We start from the raw sequence: 23,402 nt of genomic DNA, 5'->3' as shown, positions 1-23,402 counted from the left end.
TAGAGGTACCGATCCACTGCTTGCTTGATGCTCTAACTGCATGTATGCATGTGCTTGTGCTAACTGCCAGTCACCTGATGCCACTGTAATTTTTGCCCTTTAACCCTCCACTATAGCACTCCTTTTCATTCCCGACTATCGATTGGCCGAAGGATTATCTAATAGAATCCCACACAACCAATCACAAGATTTCAGCACCACCAGCTCTCACAACAGCTCTGAGCGAAGTGGCAGCCTCTCAGGTTGGTTTACAGCTGGGAAACACTCTGGGGGGCGCTTCGGGGGGCTCTGACGTTTTACTTTATGACCGACTGACTTCTTAATTGCTTTATTGATTGGTTATTTGCATGTGCAAACCTGATATGTACAGGGGTTTTATATTAACACTGTCCTCCCTCACCAATATCGCTTTGCTCACTCGGCTCCAACTAGCTACTATTCATTTCAAGGCAATGATGTATTTATTGTTCAACAGCAGACCTCTGTACCTGTATCATGTACTGTAAGTGAGAGTGAATCGTTTGTTTCAAATAAGCAGTCCATGGTATGATATGGTTTGAGCCCATTAAAAGAAAAGATTTCACCTGAGATTCACAGAGAAAGAGTTTTACTGTGATCTGATCATAGAGGATGGCTCCAGGCTCTAGTGCTTGGGTTTCCGCTGTTACTGCTGGGCCTTGTAAAGGCTTTATCTCTCCATGACCATGAGTGTATGAGCAGACGGAAATGGGGGCAGAGGGACTCCTTCAGACAGAGTGGATTGTTTATGCGTGCGTGCGCACACACACACACACACACACACACACACACACACACACACACACACACACACACACACACACACACACACACACGCACCATCAGAGACGCTTGGCTGGATATAGTGGCGAAAATACCTCCCGTTTCCCCTCTTCTCCTAATGGTGGCCGGCTACACTAAAACCCATGTTCAGAGAATTACAATGTCATTTATAGGACACAGACACAGCTCTCTGCCTGCCTCCCCTCCTCTCTCCTCTTTAATCTAGTTACAACCCACTGCTTTAACTGGTCTCTAATTCAATGCACTGGGACACAGAGGGCTGGAGATGGAATGCCTTGCAGACTGATTCTTTTCATTCGCTCCAGGCAGGTTTGTGAAGGGCCTGACATTGTGGATTCTGGAGTATTATTTCCTCAGACTGAGGGAAATATGATTTAAAGAAAAGGAAAGAGAGACCTTTCTGGGGTGTAATTTATTGAAGACAATACTATTAACCATGGGTGACCACCAGATGGCAAACAGATAATGGTTATTTATTTGCCTTTTTAGTTGTTTTGTTTTGCAGAGAAAGGGACAAAGGAGTTCAAGTGCTTGATCACCTTTAGCTTACATTTGTATTTCATTTGTCTGCCTTGAGATATTTTCACGAGGTATTTCACCCATATTTGGACACAATAATTTGATTCCCCCCGCATTACTTATGGGACTCTAACCCTGGAACTTACATTGGTAGCCCTTAAAGTCACCCTGTGTAATGTTTTTAAATTTAACAAAATTTGTTTTTGATCTAATCTTTTACTGGTATATGTTTCACAATAACCATTCCAAATATTATTATTATTATTATTTATTTTTTACAACTTCTCTTAACACTATTAACACATCGACCGCCAGAGGTTAATCTCATAATGTACTCACCAGTGCCAAGGTGTTTTTGTTGTTTTTTTGTTTTTTTCATGTCGCCATAGATCTTGTTAAAATCCTTAAGATTGAGCTCTACACGGTCTGTTTACATCCGCGAGATCTCCCTGTATCTCCCAGTGAAGATCGCGTGTCAAACGGGGCATCCATGTTGTAGTTAGAGCGGATTACGTTAAACAGTGAAATGCGAGGAGAAAAAACTACAGGAAGAGAATTGAGTTTCAGTTTCGTCTGTAGAATGGGAGCGGGCGTGATCGTCAAAACCGGATCCCAAATAATTCTATTTCCGGTCATCAAACCGGAAACGGAAGTGGATCAAAAAAATTCCGAAAGTGAACCCGGAAGTGAATAGCGCGAAAAGACCGTGGACCGTAGGGCTACGGTCTCGGCGCTTAACAGTTGGATTTAACGGACCGTAGGACTACGTTCTTGGCGGTTAATGTGTTAAACACAATTTTTATGGGCAAGTGTCTGCCCCTGACACTAGCTCCAAAATGACGTACTGTAGGCACTGGAAATGTATTTATTTGTGTATTTTAAAGTTAATACATACTGTTTTTGACAACTTGTGTTCCAAAATATCTACAGCATTGCTTTTTGAATGGTACGTCCATATAGACAAACACTGTAATGACAACAGAGCTACCAGATATGTCTTTAGCAGACTACTAAAATAATGTTACACAGTACTGTATGACTTTAAGTAACACTATTATTATAAGAATGTGTGCTATTGTAAAAGAAAAAGGCTACTGTACCAACTTTTGAATAACAGTTACAGTTTGAAGGAGATATTGAAAAGATGGATGGATGCACAGAGCAATAAAAGTAACAGCATGTCAATTTCACCTTTGCCTACTACTTTAGGCAAAGACACGCTCAAATACGGTATGAGGCACATGAGCTTACAGCAGTAGAGGGCATTTGATTCACCACAAACTGAGCTTTAATTCTGACTCCAGCTAAAGTAAAGCTCAGTGTTCTGAAGAGAGAAGATCCAGTGCATTGCTCTCTCTCTCTCTCTCTCTCTCTCTCTCTCTCTCTCTCTCTCTGTCTCTGTCTCTCTCTCTTTCTCTGTGTCGCTCTCTCTCTAACACATCTCTCTGGAGATGGAGGGAATAATGAATGTCAGGTCTGGGGGAAAGGAGAGAAGGATGAAAAGGAACAGAAATAGAGCAGCTTTCATGACAGCGTGAATCTCCACTGGGGATGTGGTGCTCATTAAAAGGTATCTTAGGAGAGGAGACGAGAGGAGAGGAAGAGAGACGAGTTTAGTTAGCCAATCGTCTCCATGCTATCTCCTGCATCCCCCCCAACACACACTTTGGCCCTCTAACAAGCTACATGGTCCATGGTTGAGGAACAAAGCAAGTTGTCATCTTACTGCACCTGCCAACTACTTACAATATAAAATATTCTTAATAATATGCACAACATTAAATGGCATGGGGGACATTTGACAGTAACCTACTTTATAAACGACACCGATTTATTCACTAATTTCCTAATCTTAGCTATTATGAGAAATTCCTTTCGGTCAGCAAATTGGACTCTGTATTTGCAATTATTCTCCCACTGCTAAAGTTATATCTGGCTGAGTCCTTCTGGAGTCTCCATTCTGTGGGTTCCCCTCTTCAGCACTGACGCACCCAATAAAAACAAAGCTCGAGGCCGTGCGGCCCTGCAGTTATAGGTTGGGAGCGCCCAGACCTGAGGTATAAATACCCAGCTCCACGTCTATATTTAGTATTAGCTCCCCTTTGAAAAGAGGCCCGGTTTTGTCCGAGGAGATGGGTTTGCTGTGTAATTCCTGTGTAGCTCCTAGCCACAGTTTTCCCCTCTGTACTTTTCATATTTGGGGTGAGCTGCAGTCATCCCAGTGCCAGACCATCCTTCCCTGGAAGAGACTCATTTTCAATATTGATGGCTGGTCTTGTGTGGAGGGACTTGGGGGTAGGGGAGGGGATTGAACAATCACGCCAGCTCGCCAGTTATTGGTAAAAGTCGAGCGTCGCCCAAAGGTGCGATTAGGAAACCCAATTACTTTCAGACTATAGTTGCACTGTGGTGTCTCTTGCCTTGGGCTTACAGTTGTTTCTTTTATTACTTCCATTCTTTATCAATTTTATTCTGACACCTTTATCAGCTCCTCGCGCATGATATTTCTTCTCATGCACAGAGTATTGGGATGCAGTCAGCTTTGGAGTAAACTTTCTTTTCATCGTCCAAAAAGTACTTTATTTATTTTTAATAGCTTGGTGAAGAGGTACACATTTTACAGTGTATTTCAGAATTAATATTACCTCTTCATTGGCTGTTATAAGCAATTTTTTGTTAATTTATAGCCACGCTAAAGTCAAGTCAGTTTAGTGGATTACATGATGTTACTGTACATAGCACAGGGTTATTCGATCTCTGCCTTTTTTTGTGGAGAAGTGATTAGAGGCCCTTGGCAGTAAGGGTTGACCAACCGATGACAGATACAAACGTACATACTGTAACAGAGGCTCCTAACGATGGCTGTCACTGGTCTCTGTGGCCGCCGGGTGACGTTGAATTACTGTATTTTCTGGATGGAGATATAAGGTGTTTTCAAGGGAAGGAACTGCAGCTTAACCACAAAAGGAATTCATCAAAAGGAGTTCCCTCCTACCGTGTACAGAAGGGGTTCCCAAACTTTCCCATGCCAAGGACCCCCAAATAGCCATAGCCTCTATTGCGAAATGGGTTTAAAAAGAAAATAGTGTATACCTGATAAGATCTTCTTAATTTTTGGACAATAGTGACATTCCCAAAATAGGGACGCCAGGTTGAAAGTGCTTAAACTGGCAATAACAATAATCTTATGAATTGAAATGTTATATATATATATATATATATATATATATATATATATATATATCCCATTTAGACCTGAAACACGTATACGTTGTTATACTTTTCAATCCGGGAACACCTCTGTGTATAGTTATTAATACAGTACATAGCAGCATTTGAAATATATAATACATAATATATTATGTGTGTGTGTAGCCTATAGATATTAAAATTGGCTAATGGCGGGCGGGACGGCGGACCTCTGACGTCATAATCATATAAGGAGTTCCCGATGCAGCGACGCCCAAATATGGAGTGTGTTGTCTAACCTCAATGTGTCATGCCATACAACTGGCATCAGCCGCGAGGTTGAGGGGGCTTTCTGATGTAATAAAATAAATGAAAGTGTAATAGACTCTCAGTTAATTCTCTTAGGGCCACAGTGACACTACACAAGCCATTCATGATGATGCTGTGGCGTGAAGTGAGATACTTCATTGTGAAAGCCAATGTGTGGAAAGGGACACTGAGGGATGGGTGGAGCATAAAGCTCTGCTTTACTGCCATTTTCTCTCGTTTCTATGGAGATTTGAAGCTTTTTAGCCAATCAGTCAGTGGAGGCATGCTTTTCATCTGGCGGCCTTGAGGTTCTATGTGACAGGCGGGAGCCCATTGAAATCTTGTGTATGAAATTGTCTGACTTTCCATGGGCGTGCTGAATTGCACATAAAATGGATGTGTTTTGGCTTCATACCCACACTAAATAGATTTTGAGTTTGGAATATCTAACGTTATTTGGAGATGGTTTATATTTCACAAAGCTCTCCCTGGTCGTATATTCAGATTTTGTGTTTTACATTTACATTTTCATGGAATCATTCTTTCTAACCCTTCATCTTCCTATTCATTTTCCCTCCAAGGTGGAAAGGGGGGGAAGAAGAAGAAGACCAAGGCTAGTGCCAAACCTACCAAGGCCAACGGCTCCAACTGGGCAAACGTTCCCCTGCCCCCTCCCCCTATTCACCCTCTCCCTGGCACTGAGATGGACCACTACCCCATCGACCACCATGAAGGAGGGTACGTCAGCAAACTTCACCAAACCTCACCAAAATCGGCAATGCTGAAGCCTAATTTATGCTTCATTGCATTACGGCATCACTCATCGTAAATGACTTTGAAAATAAGTAGTTTTTGGCAAGCAGCATATTTTGATACTAAGTCAAGTGTATTTTGTCTTACAGTGTGAGTGTAGGAAGCTAATTGCGATGACAGCTGTCAATTACCACACGTTCCAACAAGCCTGTCCTCTGCAGTTTTTTTCTAGAAAACTAGAAATATTATTGTGTGTCTGGGCCAGTACTGTTGGTGTGCTGCTCTGTGTCTCTGGGTTAGTATTGTAGGTATGATAGTGTGTGTGTGTGTGTGTGTCTCTCGGCTAGTACTGTAGGTGTTGCTCTCACTCATATTTCCAATCTGGGAGGGTCATCTGCTTTAATGGTCTATCTGGAAAATGAGGAGTCCACCACACTGTAAATCTAAGACTGCTTTTAATGGCAGCAGTTATGTCCTATGGAGTGTGCACTGACAAATTCGTTTAATGAACATTCATTTTTATTAGCAGTATTATTTCAGGATCTATAAGCACACAGTTATTGGGAATTAAAGCCAGAGCAGCTCCACAATTCCCCTCGGCACTGTAAAAAAAAAGACATTCTTTAAAAGGTTTGACAAGGTCACAGAGCTTCATGGTTCACGGTTGGTTTAGCATGTATGAATTCCACTTAGACATCCTGTTACCTTTGGTGTCATAGGGCATGCAAACGTATCCCTTCATCCTATATTTGCCCACAGGGGATATGTCATGACCAAAGTTTTGATTGATGGATGGATTGATTGAATACTATATTAACAAATTGCAAACCGTACAGTAAATGCAACTCTGTCCACACTACAATAAAGGTACAACAGAGGTTTTGATTGTACGACCTACATTTCAAGAGTTATGGACAAAATCTAAAGTGGCCTGGTATAACGCCACCACAAGGCCGAAACATTTGGGGCCGAAACAAACAGACAGACAGACACACACACAAACAAACAGGGGTGAAAACATAATCTCTGCCTCCCAACCGTGGCAAACAAAGTAATATTGTAATATAGCATTATTTTTAGTTGTAAGAAACCAGTAACTTGTAATGCATTACATTTTGATAGTACCTTCCCCAACACTGGTCTTGTGATACAAATGATCAGACTAACTCCTGAGCACACATCATGTAATTGGTGTAGTAACCTCTCCACATCCTATCCCAGTTATGAAAGCGACGGCTGGGGCCCTCCCATGCCCGTGCAAACTTACCTTCACCAGGGGATGGAGGATGAGTTGGAGGAGGAAGAGGAGAGGGTTCCCACTCCACCCATTCGCGGGGTGGCCTCTTCACCAGCAGCAGTGTCCTTTGGCCAGCAGTCCACAGCCACCCTCACCCCCTCGCCCCGTGACGAGATGCAGCCCATGCTCCAGGCACATTTGGATGAGCTGACCAGAGCATACCAGCTGGACATGGCAAAGCAGACATGGTAGAGTAACACCCACTGAATTGAAATGGACATTTACAAGTACAGCCATTTCAACCACTTTACAGTAACAACGACAAAAATATTAATTCTAAATTATTTCAAAAGTAGCCGATCTACAAGCTCACAACGCGTCTCACCGCGATGCCTTGAGAACTTGTAGATCTGCTATTTTCTTAAATTCATTTCATTAACATTCGCACATAATGACATACCCAAAATTGGGATGCCATGGTTAAAATTGTTAATTGTGCGCCCGGTGTCTCTGTGTACTGAGTTACTGTACCAGAACTACTCAGGCATTGTACCACAAATCGCAGCATACTGCAGCACATTGCACCATGCCTTGCCCATTTGATGCACATTTGTAATGGCTGTAGTTGGTGGCAAGTTGAGATCTAACTTACCTGAGAAAATGCAAGCATCAAACTTTTTTAATTCTTCTTCTTTTTTTCTTTTGTTTTGTACAATTCAAAGCTTGTTTGTAATGGATCACATAATATTGCCCCTATTATTATTTTTTAATAACTTTGCATTATGCTGTAGAATTTTTAATTTGCTTGTCAGGGGTCCCATATGGTTTCTTAGTTGAGCTGAGTCAGCCTTAACAAGCTAGTCTCCCATTCGTTGTAGCTGATTGTTTTTTTTGTTCCTTTTGTTCAATTAATAATACATGCATTAGTAACTTAAGAAAAGGCCCTCACAAATATAGTTATCATTAATAAAATAAAATAAAGTCATTCATTTTAAATGCCTACTGTATATTTTGTTCATTGTCAAGGGCTTATTCAGACCTACAGTATTCTCAGGTCAATTTTGAAGTTGTTGTATTGTGCTACAGACAAACACTCATTAATCTCTTGACATCTATGGACCCATGCAACCACTTGGATGGCTTCTGTATTTTGCTCATCAAGAGAGACGCACTTTCATTGCCGCCCATGTTTAGGACACGCCACCCCCCTGACAAATACACACACACACACACACACACACACACACACACACACCAAACCTCTTGCGGCACATTCCATTGTTGTGGTGCTCATGTAAGTCAAATGGAGGCCATGCTTCAATCTGTCTGCGATGCAGAGAGAATGCGAGACTGGCATCCATTCATGGTGGAAGGCTAAAGGACAGTGTTGTCAGTAAGGACTTGTCATGTTACCCAGTAATGACTATGTTGGTTAGAGAGCATCTCTGACAACAGGAGAGAGACAGTAATTACAACCAAATTCTGCTGCAGAACACGTCAATGACATGGCACTACTCAAACAAACACGGCTGTCAGCGGTGCGGGCTGTCTATGAGGTGACAGCCTCGTGTCGACAGGCTCAGAGAGCATGCCTTTGTACTGTCTACAGCTGCAATTAGTGGGTCATTGTGTTAGCATGCAAGCCACAGCACCGTAGAATTAGTGGAATTGTCCAAATGTATTCAGAGCAATAGGATGTGAAAGAATTGAGCTGTAAAGTTAGCTTTGATGGTTCCACTTCCGTCTCGGATCTGCCTCTTTCTGTCATCCTGTCTTTTATAAAGAATTTGCTGAGTGCTCTGCCACTCACCAACACTCTACATTGCTGCATTTTGGGGGGCGTAAATATACATTATGCTATCTTTCTCTCTCACCAGGCACTTGCAGGCGGGCTCCCTCCCTCCCCACCCTCCCCAGGCCCCAGCCCCTCCCGTGGGGTATGTGTCTAGCACACTGGTATCTGACCTGGAGACTGATCTCGCTGATGAGGAGGAGGAGGAGGAAGAGGAGGAGGAGGAGGATGAAGGCTACGGAGCCAGGCATCCCCGTGGTATCGAGCACACGCCAGGCTCCAGCATGGACAACTTGGACAGCTCTTTAACAGGTAAGCTGGCCCATGCAGTCTGTATTCAATATCGCTGTTACCTTAAGACGTGATGGAATTTCAGTGTTCCAATTGTTCACGTTAATACATGTAATATATGTGTAGTAGACTACATGTACAGCAAAAAAGCTTTGTCTCAAACTAGGGGTGGGACGATATGGGTACCTCACAATACGATATATATCACGATATTAGGCCCACGATAACAATATATATCACAATATCTGAAAATATCGATATATTGCGATATCACGATATATTGCATGAAAATTCACCAACGATATATCACGATAGTCCTTGTATTCAATTCATAAACACATAAAATAGTACCAGACAGTTCAAAATCATTACACAAATACAGAGTAGGAAAAACAACATATCACAAACTTAAAAAAAAAAAAAAAAAAAAAAAAAAAGTATCACGATATATCGTCCCACCCCTATCTCAAAACACACGCACACGCACGCACAGATATTATACATACAGTACATAGTTTGTGTTTGTGTGTCTGAATTGATTAACTGCTTTAATGAGAAGTGCTGAGATGTGGTGTGAAATGCTATGATGAGTTGAACTGTGCGCTGAAATGTGTTCACATCCATTTGTATTGTCTTGTAAACAATTGTTCCTCATAATGTGTCCTTTATGAGCCTGTTGTATGCAAATTGTAAACGAACATGCTACTGAATTTACCGCAATCATGTACTTTTGGCTCGCTCTGGCAAATTATAATTATCGTTTCCCAAAAAGAGATAAGAAAGTCCATGAATTTTAAACAGGAGAGTGAGAGGGAAATTAAGAGGAAGGAGTGAGATGGGGAGGTACAGGGAATAGAGTGACTGTGATTTAACTCCACACCAGTGCCACCCATATCTTCCCTGGGAGATTTGAAATACGTTTCACGTGCGGCATATCCCATTCCAGACTGGAGGCACCATTTCCATTTTTACAACTCACTGAAAGCTTTTACAGCCGTCTGTCGGAGGGACACGTGAAGGGCATGACATTGGAACAGGAGAGACGGCAGGGGCTGGGTCTTTAAAGGCCCATAACGGTGGTCTGACATGTTTAGCCCATACGACTTGCCATGTACTGTACTTTACATTTCTGTTGGCCATTTGGAAAATGTTTTCAAAGCACGCCCCCATTTGTTAGATTTGGAAATAATGACCAGGTTTCGTGAAATGTTCGTCAGAGACTATTTTCAGCTAGACCTTTGAAACAATCTGTCCTTTTAAATGCGTTGAAATGATTTAATATTCCATACCATGGGTCGTAGTCAATGGTCTAAACATGCTAGACCTCCTGTATTGCTCCTCTTCTACCAAATGGTGCTTATTGGTAAACTGGAGGCTGAAACTTGACCTCTCTGAAGTAGTGGTGTCAAAAATAATCGAATAATCGATTAATCGCAATGCGGACATGGACAATTATGAATCGATTCACAAATGTCAATAATCGATTAATCGAATAATCGATTTTGAAAAAGAAAATATGTTTTTTTTATTTAATTTTTTTAATATATATATTATTTTTTTTAATCATGTTGCTAATTGCACAGAGAAGCAGGCAGAATTATATGTCGTTCAGTATATCTGACTGCTTGTATTGACTGATGAAAAGGTTTCCATGTTGTGCAGTAATATAGAAAAGTGTGATGCATCGTCGAATCGAATCGAATCGAACTATTACAAGGTTAATTGTAATCGAATCGAATCGTTACCTGGTGAATCGTAATCGAATTGAATCGTGAGGGCAGTGCCAATGCACACCTCTACTCTGAAGCCAGGGGAATTGTAAATAACATGGATGGCATGGCTATTGTATGTTGACAGAGGGAGACTATGTTGATGAATTTAATACATAGGACCACAATGGAAACAAGTCCCCAGGACTTTTTTGTGTTATCCTTTTAGCCTTAATGTCTGACTGTACCTCATGCTGTTTACAACAATCAATCAATCATTAGATACTTGTACACTATGACTCTATGATATCATAGGTATCTGCTTAAAGGGATAGTTCACCCCCAAAATGACTTTCTATCGATTACTCACTTCATGGAGCCTTGAATTCATGGAGATTTTTAATTTTTGTTGCATTCCTAAGCCAATAATTTGATGACTGGCAGAGTCTCAGAGAGTCTCAATGGAGAATACCGGAGACTCTGCCAGTCATCAAATTATTGGCTTAGGGATGTGATAAAAACTAAAAAAATCTCCATGAATTCAAGGCTTCACGGGGTGTGTAATTGATAGAAAATAAGTAATTTTTTGGGTGAATTTTTTAAGGCAGCACTCTCAGTGAAGCTGGTGGATAAAAAAATTAAATGCTACTCTGCAAGACTTCAAAGAAATACATTTTTGAGTGGTCAGGAAGAAGAGAGCAAAGGCAAAGGATAGGAGCTGAAAGAGAGGGGGTGAGAGGGGAGGGGTTGATATGGTTGACACGGCTGTTTGCTTGGCCTACCCTGTCGGTGGCAGCACTAACATGTAGTTTTATGTGGGATGATGGAACAGTGGCTGCAATAGTGGTGACACACACATGCAGCCGCTGATGTATTTAGAGGAATATAAAGCAGCAACTGGGCCCTAATCTGCTGCATCTCGTCTCCACTGTATTACTCTGAAGACAGCACTATTTCTTCTTATCTCTCTGCAAGTCTCCCTCGCTCCCCATCCTTTGACAGCATAGCCGCCGTTCTAGCTCCAGGGTTGGGTGGGGGTTGGGGTGGGAGAGTCTGGGAGGAAAGTGCAGAGATTTATCGTGGCCACCATTTTGAGGTTGTACAGAAATGGCGGGGGGGGGGGGGGCAGACTCTTGTCGAGCCACACTTGATAGATTTGTCATTGTTTTAATAATATGGAAATAGGTCTGTTTCCTTAATGTTACACCAAAGGCCAGTAAATCAAACATCCTCACTCTTGGCCTAGAAAAAAAAGGAAAAGCCAACTCTCTCCTCCTGGGGGCCATTTTTCTCCAGCAGGTTGTCTGTTTGGGCTTCCCAATGTGTTATTTTATGTGCTGAGATAATACGGCATATTTTTCAGCAGATACATGTAAAGCCTGCTGTTCCACCGGGTATTAGATGGCCATGTTTAGTCTAAGCCTGCATGATGAAGTGAACAAGCAGGTGTTATCAAGCTCTGTGTGCAGAGGTGGAGGTATATACAGTAGGTGGTATAATGCTGAGGTGTGGATAGCTGTAAAGGCTGCTGTGTCCATAGTGAGCGGAGAGCCCGGCTGTTCTGGGCGATTACTTTCCCATAAAGCCTTGCCATGTTAGGGAGGAGCGGGGTCACGTCTCTTGGCGGCAGGTAGAGACGCCTGCTCGTCAGGGGGAATGATTTCCCCCGATTAACGACATGCAGATGAGGGTCTCCGTCGGTATAAATCAGTTTTAGTGGCAGCAGGGACCTAGGCTGGGTTTTACTGCCCCCGGCAAGCTCCCATTTACTGGCCTTGCTCTATTAGTGCATGGAGCTTGGGAGGTGACAGCAAGTGGTTTTTAGAGTACATGGTTTCGCCCATTGCTCTGATGCAAGACATGATAAAATGACATTCCCATAGTAGAAAGGATCGGCCCTTGACCGGGGGGACCAAAGAATAAAACACAATTCCAGAGCAGAAAGAGAAAACCAGATTGATTTTTTTATCAAATTATTTTGCGATGATTACAGTTTGATTGGAGTGTAGTTCCAGAGAATTAAAGTGCTCCAAAGGTAAAGCAGAAGAACGAGGCAGCCAGTGTAACTGAAAAGTCATTTTGTGATGTGATTTGCTGAGGCAGTGTTCCTTAGCTGAGGTGGAGGAGCTGGAAGCCTCAGTGCTTCAGCTGGCATTGCCTATACTTCATTATCTGCTCTATTCTTTGTGGGAAGATTGGACCCAAGGAATTGTCTTTCTTTCTTTCTTTCTCAGAGAAAATACTCAGAAAAGGACATTTTCAAAGAAAATTGCTTGTCAAGATAGGACACAATGTAGTTACTTGTCTGTAATCTGTTGTCTGTGCTGTATGGTGGGAATTTGAGGGCAGCTTCCGGTTCTTCAAAATTTCCATTAATGTGAGAGTAATTTGTTGCAACATGGATACAAAATGTTTTGAAATACCAAATGACAATTGTGGGTATTTTTAGTGGCACAATAACCACCTCAACGTCATAATGTGTTTGAAAATGTTGAAGTTCATAGGTGAGCAATTCGATTTTAGAGAGATTTCCTAATATTCCTTTTATTTGACAATCCAGAATCACATTATGCAGTAGGTTTTCATGCCCACTTCTCTTCTCTTTAAATTTGTTGTCATTAATTAATTTATTTTCTCCTCAATTTAGTCATTATGCCCATTTCCCCCATGTGTATAGTCCCTGTCACTGCCAACCCCTACTGTTGGTCTGGGGAGGGTGTAGACAACCACATGTCTCCGTTGATACACATGAAGTCGCCAGCCGCTTCGTTTCACCGGAAGGGCGTAACGTGCACAGAAGAACACGCTATCCCTCCCAGTTCCACTCCCTGCTGAACAGTGTCAGGCGCCTCGACCAACCGGAGTCACTTGCATAGCGACAGAGAACACCCTCCCTTGCTGGCTTACCACCCGTGAACATGCCAAATTGTGTTCGTTGGAGCGCCCAGCCAAGCCGGAGGCACCGCAGAGGATTCAAACCCCAGTCTCCACGGTGGTGGGCAGGTACTTTAGCACTGCCCCCAACCGGACGTGCTCATGCCCACTTCTAATTATGTTGCGTTGTGTTGAATGAGGACTGCCATCACCAAAGAGACACTACATTCTTATTGTTTCAGCTGAGATGGGTTTGAACTGGCTTTATTTCACTCCCGGACTGCTTTTACCACCAGAATTCTAATTGTAACTTTTTGTATACTATTCATGACCTTTACTGTGTGTAACTTCTTTTTTTAATCTCCAACCCCCACGCCACGTGACCTTTACCCTCTTTTGTGCCTAATTAGACATCTGAACCCCCATTCATCCAAGTGTGTGTGTGTGCGTGTGTGTGTGTGTGTGTGTGTGTGTGTGTGTGTGTGTGTGTGTGTGTGTGTGTGTGCGTGCGTGCATGCATGCGTGAGCGGTGTGCTTGGGCACTTGCCACTTTAGCAATGTCTGCCAAGCTAGTCCCACAGAAAGCTGTCATATTAGCCGACTGTGCTCTGTGCTCTTGCTTGCCAAAGTGGCATATTTTTATTGGCAAACTGATTCTTTTATATTTAAAGTGCGGGCTTGGCTCTTCATATAAGGGAAAAACAATCGGAGAACATAAGGACATACTTACAGTAGCACTGATTCACAAGCAGAAAGCCACAAGAAGTTGTGCATATACAATGTGAGTCTTACGGGAACCGCCTCAATCTCGTCAGGTTTTCCATTATCTTTTGGTACTTCTGGGATGCTAAAGTATTGATTAATTCTCCCTCATGATATTATCCCCACGTCCTTTAATCCTCCTGAAAGAGATATATGGGGTTACATATTTCCAGTGTCCTTGTTTACTCACCTATAACTGAGCTATATTGATTTTGTATTCAAACAATATCTCTACTTAGTCATATCACTTAAGACTGGTTCTCAACATGGGGTCCGGGGACCCCCAAGGTGTCCTTGAGGGGGTTCCAGGGGGCGACAGCTAAATCATTGATAGTTATGAACCAAATGGTCCCGTCTGGGTCAAATGGACCTGTAATGGTCCATTCGGAACCATTTGTACATTCTCAAAGTTAAATTAACACTAAGGATTTATTGTGTAGATTGGCATTGCAGAGAAAAATTCAACAAAATAAAGTAGGGGGTCCTAATGCATGTCAAACTGGGGGTCCTTGACGTGAAAAAGGTGGAGAATCACTGCTTTAGACAGTGGAGCTAGGCATACAGTATACTTTATATGGTACCATAAGATGTTTGATGTAGTATGCTATTTGTTTCACTTGAGGCAATACTGTTCTTGGTTATGCTCTGCTCTATTCTTGTATGGAAATGGACTGGTCAGGATTTGTGTGTGTATTTATGTCCGTGTGTGAGCGTGTGTTTACAGTATGTGTGTGAGTCAATTGAAAGAGGGCAGGTCAAAACAGAAGAGCTGTACAAAGTGCTTCATTCCTGCCAATAGCGAAGCCCTGCAGCAAATGGAACAAACTTTGACTTAAATTTTGGGCCTCATTGTAAGATTAAAGAGCTGCTGCTTCCATCCAAATGTCCTCAAAGCAGAGCAGATGTTCATATTGAAGTGCAGTCCATGGAAATGGATCCAACAGTTGAAATAACATGAGACTTTACATTTTAAAATAAGAAACATGCACACATGTGCATGCAATGCATGCACAGACATGCCCCCGCACACACACACACACACACACACACACACACACACACACACACACACACACACACACACACACACACACACACACACACACACACACACACACACACACACACACAGAGATAGAAATTGAACCACATACTGTACAAGACAGTACACACACACACACACACACACACACACACACACACACACACACACACACACACACACACACACACACACACACACACACACACACACACACACAGATAGAAATTGAACCACATACTGTACAAGACAGTACACACACACACACACACACACACACACACACACACACAGAGAAGCTTAGACTATAATAGGTTTACACGCAGAGGCTGGCTGAAATTGTAGCTGTGGTGTTCCACAGGATCCATGGTGAACGGCTGGGGCTCGGCCTCAGAGGACGAGCATAATTTCTCCAGCCACAGGTCCAGTTTGGGCAGTTCCTCCGATGGCTCCATCTTCACACACTGCAGCTTTGCCCAGGCCCTGGTGGCAGCTGCAGATAAGGCTGGTTACCGCCTGGAGGGTACTAGCCTCAGCAAGAGAGGTTTGTGCCATGTGTGTGTGTGTGCAGAGAGCCTAGCAAGCCACAGCCTGCTGCTCTGGAACTTCTGCCTCTGGAAGATGAAGATCTCCTCTGTTCTGCTCTGATAGTCGATCCTCTGTTGTCTTTTGGCTGATGTTTCCCTGCATAAAGTTGGCTGGTGATTTCCCCTCTGTTGCTGCTGTGGTTTGATGCTGTGCCCAGGTTGTGCATGGCACGAGCTGTACTGTACATGGCTGGGCAGAGGATGCCACTCTCCCTCCTCTCTCTGTCTCTCCTTTACTTTGGCTTAGCCTTTCTATAACTACCCTGGCTTTGCACTCTGACCTGTTTGGGTTGAAGGGAATAATTACCTGGTAATACCTCACACTGGTGCGTGTTCTCTTTCCTACAAAGCTCTAACTTTTATTCTGATCCAGGTTTTCTTCTTTTTGATTATTTAACTTGACGCCTTTCTCAGAGTCCTGTGAGTTTAGAACTAAGACTCCATCTTTCATTCATAATTCACTTCCTCCTCCCGCTGCTATTCTCATTCTAACCTACTCACACTGTATGTCACTGTCTCTCTCTCCCTGCAGGTAAAGGCCTGTCCCACAAACCCCGACCCAGCAGTCCCTTCTCAACAGATGGCAGCACAATGGGCACACATAGCCTGGGCCACCAGAGGGCTGCCCGGCCCACCCGCAAACCCAGAGGCCAGGGCACAACACCGCACCGGAGAGATCCTAGTGCTGATGGTGAGACCTCCACTCATGATACTGCTTTATATAGTAGCCTACAGAGATTTTTTCTATATACTTTATTTATCAAAAGTATTCTCTCTCGCTCTCTCTTTTACATGTACTACCACAATTTGTTTTGAACACTGATAATCAGATTATTAGCTTTTTATATTTACTTTTTTTAAAGTCCAAAATTAATAGAGAAAACATTTCTGTTGTTTTAATGACTACTTTAATGAACTACTGCACCCATACAATTAGCAAAAACGAAATTTGATTGAGAAGTTATTTTTTTTAATTGTTTGCTTTCATTTTACTAAGTGCATGCACACGCATATAATATTAACATGTAATTAATTACTATGTGGTTCTTCCTTACCACAGAGCTACCTCCCCCACCTGAGCCCCCACCCTGCCAGGGGCAGGGCCGTATCCAGGGAGCCCGGAGTGTAGGCAGCATGGGGCCCCCTGCGGAGAGGACGGCATCCTCCCTGGAGCGCCAGCAAATGACAGGGCCCTTATCAGGGCTGGAGGAGATGAAGAGCTCCATTGACAGACAGACACGCACATCTGTGGAGCACCACCGCCAGGCTCAAGACAGGCTGGGCTCCATGGACCGAGGGGAAGATGGGCGCCGGGGACAGAAAACAGGTATGAGGAAATGGAATGCAATGAAGCTAAACACGGTATTTCAGACTACATAGCCCATGTCTTTACGCAGATGATAACCTGTCATAGATTCTCTGTTCTTTGCTAGCTCTGAGCCACGTTTCTGTAACAGGCTATAGTTTGTAACATATTTCGTGTATAAAGCAATAATAACCTAACTTATGAGGCCGTTGATACTGTAGCAGGAGGCCTTTAGATAATGTGGGGGGAAATACAGTATATACTGTATAACTAAATATAATTTCTACATGGCAATGTACAATTTGTACTATTTAGGATTTTTCTATACTGATTGTATTATAGCTGTTGTCTGTCTATGCATGTGGTAATGTCTTGATGTCCGAACATTGCATGATTATCATAACATGAACTGCATCTGTTTATTATCTTTTAGTTTGTTAAATGAAATATGACATGTATTCTACATGCCAATTAAAGAAAATCTATGATAAATTCATCATGAGGCCATAATTGCAAGGTCTCATGGCAGAATAATTAAATAATAATGATTCTTATCATTCATCAGTCATTAGAGTAGACAACGTATTAACTCTCTAGGAGCACATTTGCAGTTATCATTCATTTTGCGTTGAAGAGAGAATTCATAATATATTGCTGCTGCACTTTAGCAGTGGCAGATTTCTACTAAGCTCTTGTGCTCAGTTAGCTTTCATGCTGAGTTGAGACTGGGCTTCCATGAACAGATTGCACTGTCTGCCACTTGCTCTGGCTTCGCGAATGCCACTCCCTCAGCCTCCCTGCTCCCCCTGCTCCTGTGGCCAATATTGGCCTCCTCTTGTCCAGCCTAGGCAGGAGGCCCCAACAACCGAGAAGCAGTACAATCGCTCCAGCTTTTCTTTCTTAAACACAGGAGCCACTTTGCAAACCACACAACCCCTGTGTGTGTGTGTGTGTGTGTGTGTGTGTGTGTGTGTGTGTGTGTGTGTGTGTGTGTGTGTGTGTGTGTGTGTGTGTGTGTGTGTGTGTGTGTGTGTGTGTGTGTGTGTGTGTGTGTGTGTGTGTGTGTGTGTGAGAGATCATTAGAGCCTTGCCCTCGTAGTGCCAGGGCTTTCAAAGATAGTAAGTCTAACAGACAGGGAGCCTATGAGACACAGACAGGTGCCATAAACATCAGCATCTCTGAAGAAACAATCAGAAATGAATTCCCATATGGCTTCCAGAGATGGCTGATGCACAGTAGAATCCGCAGAGGTCAGGACAGACTCTATTACAGTCATTAGTGGAGCAGTGGGGAGTGGTATGATGAGATTTCTTGCTATGGAGGAAACCGCTGAGGGTCAACGTTATACTGCCCTGCAGCAGGGGGTACCACACCAGCCAGACGGCCCCCCCTCTGTTATTGTGTTTACCCCCCTCATACGGCCGGTGGCTGCAGGGCCCATGTGTGAGGCTGTGAGTCCTCTCTGTGCCATGGCCTGGCACTGCCCGCTGGCAACAGCACACTGCAGATGTCAGACGTGGGTGGAGGGGGGGGGGCGGGGGTGAGATTGCAGGGTCTTTGTCTCCATGTGGCTTAGCACACTGTAGCAACCAACTCATCTCAATGACACATGGCATGGCACATTATGCAGACGCTGAGCAAACATGCATTTTTTTTTTTCCTATGCCAAGATAAAATTAGAACCGTTTGTCATTCTCATTTTCAAACCTCATGAATGAATGTATGGATGTTTTCTGTGTGTTTCTCAGAGGAGGGTTGCTTACCCTACTGTAAACCTTCCTTCCCCTCCCCTGGGGGCCACAGTTCCTCTGGTACAGCCTCCTCCAAGGGCTCCACGGGGCCACGCAAGGCCGATGGCCCCCGACAGCCACAACAGTGGACCGCAACAGAGCACGCTGAATTCCTGGGGACCAATGGACAAGGACAGTACTCGGGGGAGTTATGTACGTAATTCAGCATTTCCACAGTGACTAACAAAGTGCACGATCTGAGTAAATGCCATGAACCCTAGTCAACAAAGGGTCAATGGTCAAGTAAATAGAGTGCAAAGAAAACTATTTGGTGCTACATCGGTGCTATCATTACCACAGCACACCACTGTGTATTATTGTATTATTATTGCGTGCTTGACAACTTTCAGTAAGCCCTATACTTTGTCATACAACGAATAGAGAAAATAGCCGATCTATCAGCACATGCGGCATGTAGTGAGCCTTGTTACTTACACAAAATAAAATGGCCTAGGTCACACTTTTGACATAGGCCATTGTAATACTGGGGTGGGAACAACATGATCTTTTCAATAAGGATATAGGCAATTTTACCGGAGGTGGCCAGCATCATGAAGAGATCATTTAAGCTAAAAGATGTAATCATTTTTCTTTTTCTTTTTTTGTAGTGAAAGTGAAAATTTGCCCAAAATAGCGATGCCAGGGTTCATGTGGTTAAATAAAGGCCATAGATGTGTTTTTCACCGTTTTTGTTGTTTCCCCATTTCATTTGCTTCTCACAGAGTGACCTGCCTGAGAAGTGGAGAAAGCCTGATAGGTCCCCAACAGAATGATGCCTCACTGGTTGGTGCAATGGACTTAATCCTTACCTGTGTGCTCTCAGAGGAAAGGAGTCAAGCGGGGGTCACTAGTGAAAAGCAGCGTGAGAGAACTGTAAATGTGATGTATAGACACAGATATACTGTACATCTCACAAGGTTTTCGTCCTCAAGAAAATATTTTCCACCTCGTACCTTACTGTATTTTATTTTTATTTTTATTTTCTTCTTTTTTATTTTTTTGGTTAGAAAAAAGCCAGTAAAAGAAAAAAGAAAACTATATGAGAACAACAGATTTTCAAAGCAACTGCCCTTGAGGGGAAAAAAAGGGAAATTTTGTTTCCTGTAAATATATTCTTTACCTTGTTGTTGCATTGCTATGCAAGCCTAATTCAGTTTGAGCTTTTTATTTCCATATACAGGTAGTTGATTTTATCTGGTTATTTGTATTATATGTGAATTGAGTGGCTGTCGTGCCATAAAATAATTGTTTTATAATCCATCGTTTGTTAATAGTTACCATTGATTAATTATTATCATTATTATTATTAATTATTGTTTTTGCACTGCAATTTTGGTGATAAGCACAAAAACACAGCTCCTGCTGACATGAAGAACCGGAAGAATATGTGAAGAGGAGTTTCTGTACTGTAAAGTAGAGAGAAGAATATATACTAATGTACAGAGAGATATTAAAGAGTAGGCTTTGCTCATGGACAGCAACAGATAAGATGCTCGTTCCCACAGTCCAGACTAATTAGGTGGCAGACTTAAGGGTCCCGAGGGGGTTTTGGTTGAGGCTGGAGGAATTGTGCACAGATGGTACCGTATTGGGTGAAGTAGTTGAGTATTTAAATTGTGCTAAGAAGTTTGATGTCAGAAACATACAGCCCTTACAGTTTTGGGGGTCTCCGGGCATTGTCTTGTTTTCAGAAACGGGGAGTGGTGGTTGGGAGGTAGTGTGTGTGCGTGTGCGTGTGCGTGTGTGTGTGTGTGTGTGTGTGTGTGTGTGTGTGTGTAGGGTGTGTATTCACAATTTTTGTTTGAGTGTCTGCAAGCATTTACATTTTCTTTTCATGTTTGTGTTTTACTGCCTAAATATTATTAATATACTTGCTGCACGCTTTCTACAAACAGCACTGCAGCAGACACAAAGAGTGTGTGTGTGTGTGTGTGTGTGTGTGTGTGTGTGTGTGTGTGTGTGTGTGTGTGTGTGTGTGTGTGTGTGTGTGTGTGTGTGTGTGTGTGTGTGTGTGTGTGTGTGTGTGTGTGTGTGTGTGTGTGTGTGTGTGTGTGTGTGTGTGTGTGTGTGCGCGCGCGACGTGCGTTGGAAAGGGGTGGGGTAGAGCAGAGAGATGAGAAAAATCTATCCACTTGATTCAGTCTCAGCACTTACAATAGATACATGGATCTTCAATTAGCCTTAATGGGTCATCTGACAGACAAAGACAGAGGAGTATGTATCTCTTATGATCATTCCACGATAGAACATGTGCATTAAATGTCAGATATTACAGTAGAAAATTAAAACTTCAATCTGTTACTGTGCTTTGAAAATCCTAACTGTGGAGCTACAGTTTTTGGTTTACTTAGTTAGGGTTTTCTTAGTTGTCTTGTGTGTATGTTTGTTCAGTTTTTTGTTTTGTTTTTATTCAATATCCTTTGCTTAATTTAAAGCACTTACTAACATGTTTTTCATAATACCCATTAAAGAAAACAAAGCAATGACCTGCTTGGACCATTTGAAGTGCTGTATATTATCTGGACTGAAGCTTGGCTCCTCGGTTGCCAGAATACCATGTCGATACCCTTCAGCGTCATTTGAGGGAATAAAGAAAAAAGAACACGGCAGAGTGTTTAGTGCACAGTGTAGCTTTGGGCCCCGAAGCTAAAACAAAAAGTGAACTGATCGTGGAGAAGAACCTTGTACGTTAACAAGCAGGTCCCACTGCCTCTGTCTCTACAGTCACAGACAGTATACAGTAGAGCAGACCACTTTCTATCCGTTTGACCACTATAGCACGCACACTTCCCAATCTGCAGCGGAAAGCCTAATTTATGCTTCCACAAAAAAAAGTTTTTTGCCAAAGCATAAATTAGCCTTTAACTTTCTCAGTGTGATTCCTTCATAAACAATGTTATTATTGGTTGTCGTTTTATTATTGGTTGTTATTTTTTTTAATGAAAAAAAACCCTGACATATTTCTTCGTATGCCTTTTATGGACTCCAAAACGCTGCTTATAACAATGTTTTTTCAATATTAATGTTCAGGAGTTTTCTGGTTCAGTGTTTTTTGTTTTGTTTTGTTTTTTTGTACCGCTAATGTTGATAAAGGAGAGGTGGTCAGAACCTGTCGTATACTGTTGTCTTTTTTTGCCATTGTCATTTCATATCATTTGGCCAGTGTTCTGGAAATGAGGTGCACAGAGTATCTCAGGTTAATTTACATTCTCGTGGTGTTCATGTGTGTGTGTGTATATATGTGTATATATCCATATGCATCTCCACTTGACTATGCCATTCCAGTTTCATTGCTGAAAAATATCCCCCTTTCATGTCCAATGCTGTCGTCCTCATTTCTTTTTTCGGCTGTGGATTTTGATTCAGATTTTCGATGTGCTGGACTGGTCCATCCACCTTAAGACAAGATGTCAGTAAAAGAACATACCAAATTAATATTGATATTTCTAATGTCTAATGCGTTTTAGTGTCTCTTTAATACTCATTGTTTTCTTTTAAATCACAGTGTTGTTGTTTTTGTATTTATTAAAATGATAATAAAAGTATATTGTGAAATATGCATAAAGATTTGTGGAATATAAAATGTCTTTTTTTGGGGGGGGTGGGGTTCCTTGTAAAGTTTGCCGTCGGAGCAGAGAAGTAAGGCCATAAGGACTTGATAGGCTCACAGCAAGGTGAAGCACCAAGTGAGAAGTCTGTCAGAATTACGAGTCACTCTTTGTCCTGCATGTTCACCACGCTGCTTCTCTTGTGTCAAAACTAAAGAAGTAAATAAAATAACCTCTTTGAACACAAGGAGCAAAACCGCTCATGATCTGCTTGTCAAGAAGCTGGGGGAAAAACATTTTTTTGGAAGGATGAAAAGTACTTTGGCTTTCCCTCTCTTTTGTTCCTTTTCTCAATATTGTTGGTTCTTTGTAGCCTATGTGTGTGTTACCTTTTTGCTATAAAACGGGATAAAACAAAAAGAGAATGTTTTGGGTGAAGTCTTTCTGTACAGTATGGGGCAAGGTGACGCCCCACTCCAATGCCATTTCTACATTCTGCTATTTCCTTTCTGTAAACAACCTTCTGTATTCACTTGCATGTCCTTGTCCGAGAAGAAAAAAAAAGTGGATAAAAATAAATAAACTTTTACAGTCTCATTCCCATGTCCTGTAAAATAAATCCATGTTCTTTTCTTTCCTTGTACCTGGATCACTATCAAATAAAATATTTTTGAAAAATGAAACCGCCTTAAACTCTCTGATTGAGGAATTTAAATGGCTCTCTCAAGATCTAGGACAAACTATTTAACATTTTAATGTATTCCCAGATAACCAGCTTGTTTACTGTCTACAAGCTGAATAAATGTATCATGCCATAAAACCTTTGCCAATTCCATGCTCACATTTGCCTTTGTTGTGCCATTATTTACAG

General features: G+C 42.3%; 1 protein-coding gene across 4 annotated transcripts in view; it reads left to right on the top strand.

Moving 5' to 3' along the window:
- Window positions 1-23,197, top strand: part of robo2 (roundabout, axon guidance receptor, homolog 2) — a 195,444-nt gene extending 172,247 nt beyond the window's left edge. For 2 of the 4 annotated variants that reach the window (XM_080428888.1, XM_080428887.1), the window contains 9 exons: window positions 117-242; window positions 5,421-5,577; window positions 6,814-7,077; window positions 8,707-8,933; window positions 15,661-15,843; window positions 16,419-16,577; window positions 16,947-17,213; window positions 18,942-19,136; window positions 19,706-23,197. In XM_080428888.1, the coding sequence (XP_080285014.1) occupies window positions 117-242; window positions 5,421-5,577; window positions 6,814-7,077; window positions 8,707-8,933; window positions 15,661-15,843; window positions 16,419-16,577; window positions 16,947-17,213; window positions 18,942-19,136; window positions 19,706-19,707 (1,580 nt within the window). In that variant the 3' untranslated portion in view covers window positions 19,708-23,197. The remainder of the gene's footprint in view (window positions 1-116; window positions 243-5,420; window positions 5,578-6,813; window positions 7,078-8,706; window positions 8,934-15,660; window positions 15,844-16,418; window positions 16,578-16,946; window positions 17,214-18,941; window positions 19,137-19,705) is intronic. The other 2 variants (XM_080428890.1, XM_080428889.1) reach the window with 1 other exon arrangement.
- Window positions 23,198-23,402: the final 205 nt, after the last annotated feature.

Source organism: Gymnoscopelus braueri (assembly GCF_963280865.1).
Source record: "Gymnoscopelus braueri genome assembly, chromosome: 5".
Lineage (NCBI taxonomy): Eukaryota > Metazoa > Chordata > Actinopteri > Myctophiformes > Myctophidae > Gymnoscopelus > Gymnoscopelus braueri.
Note: the sequence above shows the minus strand (reverse complement) of the source record. Positions and strands in the feature narration are given on the sequence as shown.